General features: G+C 33.5%; 1 protein-coding gene across 1 annotated transcript; it reads right to left on the reverse strand.

Moving 5' to 3' along the window:
- Positions 1-83: 83 nt before the first annotated feature.
- LOC130629343 (uncharacterized) lies at positions 84-2,994 on the reverse strand. The gene is made up of 8 exons (XM_057442503.1): positions 2,646-2,994; positions 2,303-2,362; positions 2,161-2,223; positions 1,650-1,712; positions 1,379-1,504; positions 867-896; positions 649-744; positions 84-457 (listed from the first exon to the last, which is right to left on the reverse strand). Exons 1-8 carry the CDS (start codon positions 2,743-2,745, stop codon positions 315-317), a joined length of 681 nt encoding a protein of 226 aa, XP_057298486.1. The 5' UTR covers positions 2,746-2,994; the 3' UTR covers positions 84-314.
- Between the last annotated feature and the right edge of the window lie 6 nt (positions 2,995-3,000).

The raw sequence follows: 3,000 nt of genomic DNA on the forward strand, positions 1-3,000 counted from the left end.
GGCATCAATAGCGACAAAGCAATATGTTTTTTCCACTTTATTACACTTTAGTGAAATTCTATAATAAACAATCTATATGCAAAAAGTAAAAATTACATTGGACATTTAAATATATCGAATCTACTCACTTATGTTACAAAACATCATGGAAATGAACAAAATACTCGTATCAATGAATATAGATAATGAACGGGATGGTCCTACAAATATATAACATAAAATAAAGAATAAATTTGAAAAACCGGTTTCAAATTTTTTTGCTACTTTTTATTTCCAAGGGATGACGTTCATATAATAAAGATATAAAAGAAAATCTATGAGGTTTTAAGTATCTTTTCTAGGTTACTCTTCTTGATTCTGTCACGCTTTGCTCGTTCGTTATTAATCTTTGTTCGAACTTTTTGCCAGGGAATGTCAAGACTATTTTCTTCCAGAAAAAAATTCATCTCTTCACGGGCTATAATGAAAATGTAATGAGGCTGAAAACGTTAATGGAGTGGGGGTGAGACATGACCATGCCTGATAGAATAAAAACCTTTAGAATCTCTTAAGATAGAAATTGCCTGGGACTTTAATGCCATAACCATATTGCCAACTGTGCTAATTAGATGACATTTTGAGTTACAGCTAACAACAAGAGTAACTTACAGGGCATTGGATTTTGCGATTCTCTTCTGATGTATTTTTCAAACATTTTCAGGAATTTCACATGGACAGATTCTGGCCAAGCCAAGTACGAGCGCTCTGAAATATATGAAAATCTAAACTCATGTATTTCCTGACGACAAATGTCTGGATAATGCAAGGCATAATAAGCAATCCATGGAATTTTGCTGAATATGAATATACTGAAAAAAATATTATACCCATGTTTGCATTGGTTCTCACCGGTAATACTATAAAATAAAAAAACGTATTAAAAGCTATACCATTGGATTTCCCATAGGACTTCAGTAAAGTAAAGGTCTGAAATCAATGATAAGGTAAAGATTTACAATGTAAACAATTCATTTCGATGTAGAAATACGCTGTATATATTGCGACTCGTGGATTTCTCCGTTGAATAAATGCAAGCTAATGTCTCTTCATTGAAGTCGAAAGCCTAACGCAAGGCAGTTCACACTTCAAACCGTATTTCAAAAAACCCGGTTTAACTAAGCCAAAACATGGCTACAAAATCTAGTCAGAAAATATCGAAAAAAATTTAAAATCAGCCTAGTCGAATTTAAACTTTTGTCACTTTTTGTCAGTAATATTGCAGCTAGCTAGTCCTGAAGCTGTTCATCCACTGCTTTGCCTACCTCTCCTTAATTTTAAACTACTACTTGGCGAATATAAACCGCCGCAAATAATTTTATTTTTCTGTACTGCCACTTACATTCATTTTCTTTGTCACATGACAAATCAACGCTATTTTGGGGATGGTAATCATCATCATCATCATCATCGTAATCGTCGTCATCTTCGTGGTCATAACGTTTACGTTTACAAACTTTCGACCGAGCTGTAATTATGAATTATTCAAAATATAACTCGTATGCTTATTTGTGGAGAATATGTTAAAAAAGCGAAAAATGATATAACCATTATAGCATTTCTAATCTTTTCATTGTATTGCTTAGTACGAATGACAAAAAATACAAACTTACAGCGCATGGAGTAACTTTTCTCAGATTTTCGTGATAGTACGTTTTTTCCTGATTGTTTTACACCTAACCAAAAGGGAAAGCTATGAATACATGCATATATTTTATACAGACTACGGCCGACTAACGTAAAAGAAGTTTGACAGCGGATATATCTGAGCATGCATGTCTAGATTATTTTTATTTTATGTAAAATTCACTTCAAATTTGAAAGTTTAAACCAACAGAACGCGACGATGATTATTTTTCTAATCAATCTTAACTGGAAAGGATTTATCGTAACTGTTATAATTCTAGTCAATAAAATCCAGTTTAAATTCAGCCCTCAATTTTCGTAAAATGAATAAATAAAAAAACAACCTTTTTTATTTTGGTTCACTTTATGTCTTTTCACACACTTATCTGCTAACATACATCTGGATTTTTAGCTTTGGTGACTTCCTCATAAAGGATTTGAAATAACGTGTTAACTTTTCTTACCAGCTATATAAACATTCAATCCAATGCAACTTACAGGTTTTTTCCGAACTTGGTTTCTTTTCGTTCCCTTTGAATAATCTCTGTGATGCTTCGTCACCTGAGAACGATGTAAACATGCAATTAGGATAAGCAGTGTGACGTATACTGACCTAAACTATGAAAATCCTGGAACATACATGAAGTTTCTGTACTAACTCTACTTTGTCCTTCAAATTTTCTTTGTGATGCTCCGTTACCTTAAAAAATGTGAAAAACGAGTGATTGAATTATAATACTAGCTAAATTCTATTTGCTGATGTGGCAAGGATCCTTTTGGGTTCTTAAAATGTCATATCAGAACTTGAAAAAGAGGTTTACTTATATATCTCAAGGTATGCATCATATTTTTTATCGTAACGATATGCTCAAACATTTGCAAACAGTTTTAAGAACATTTCTCAACGTATTACAGGATTAAATGTGACTTGTTCACAAAACGAAAGAGTCGCACTAGCATGAGAGTAATTATGACAAACATACCTGCATCTATCTGAAGGAGTTGCTTTCCAACTTTCGTAATCTCCATAAGGGCAGGAGGGGCTTGATATGTTCCTTCGTTAATAGCACGAGAATGTCCCATGTGTTTGTAAAACCAATCCCGATCTGATTTTGGTATGTGAAGTGCAGCATAAAGGGTACTGACCCTATGCCTATTGGATGTCGCTTTAATATTGTCTGGCTTCTTTAGGTCTATTTTTTCAATTATATTGTGAACTGCATGCCAGCCAGACGTATGTCCTTCAGATTTCCTTGTGCTGGCAAAAAGGTAGTTATTATCAGGTAGAATTCCAACGTCACTTCTTATATCTGGGTCAGCCAGTTTTTTTAGAGCATC

This window comes from Hydractinia symbiolongicarpus, unplaced genomic scaffold (assembly GCF_029227915.1).
Source record: "Hydractinia symbiolongicarpus strain clone_291-10 unplaced genomic scaffold, HSymV2.1 HiC_scaffold_69, whole genome shotgun sequence".
NCBI lineage: Eukaryota > Metazoa > Cnidaria > Hydrozoa > Anthoathecata > Hydractiniidae > Hydractinia > Hydractinia symbiolongicarpus.

Coding starts and splice junctions, on each gene's coding strand:
- LOC130629343 (XM_057442503.1), bottom strand. CDS start 2,745: ATGGGACATTCTCGTGCTATTAACGAAGGAACATATCAAGCCCCTCCT. Junction 2,363..2,645: donor ACTCCTTCAGATAGATGCAG/GTATGTTTGTCA, acceptor ACATTTTTTAAG/GTAACGGAGCATCACAAAGA. Junction 458..648: donor ATCGCAAAATCCAATGCCCT/GTAAGTTACTCT, acceptor TTTTCATTATAG/CCCGTGAAGAGATGAATTTT.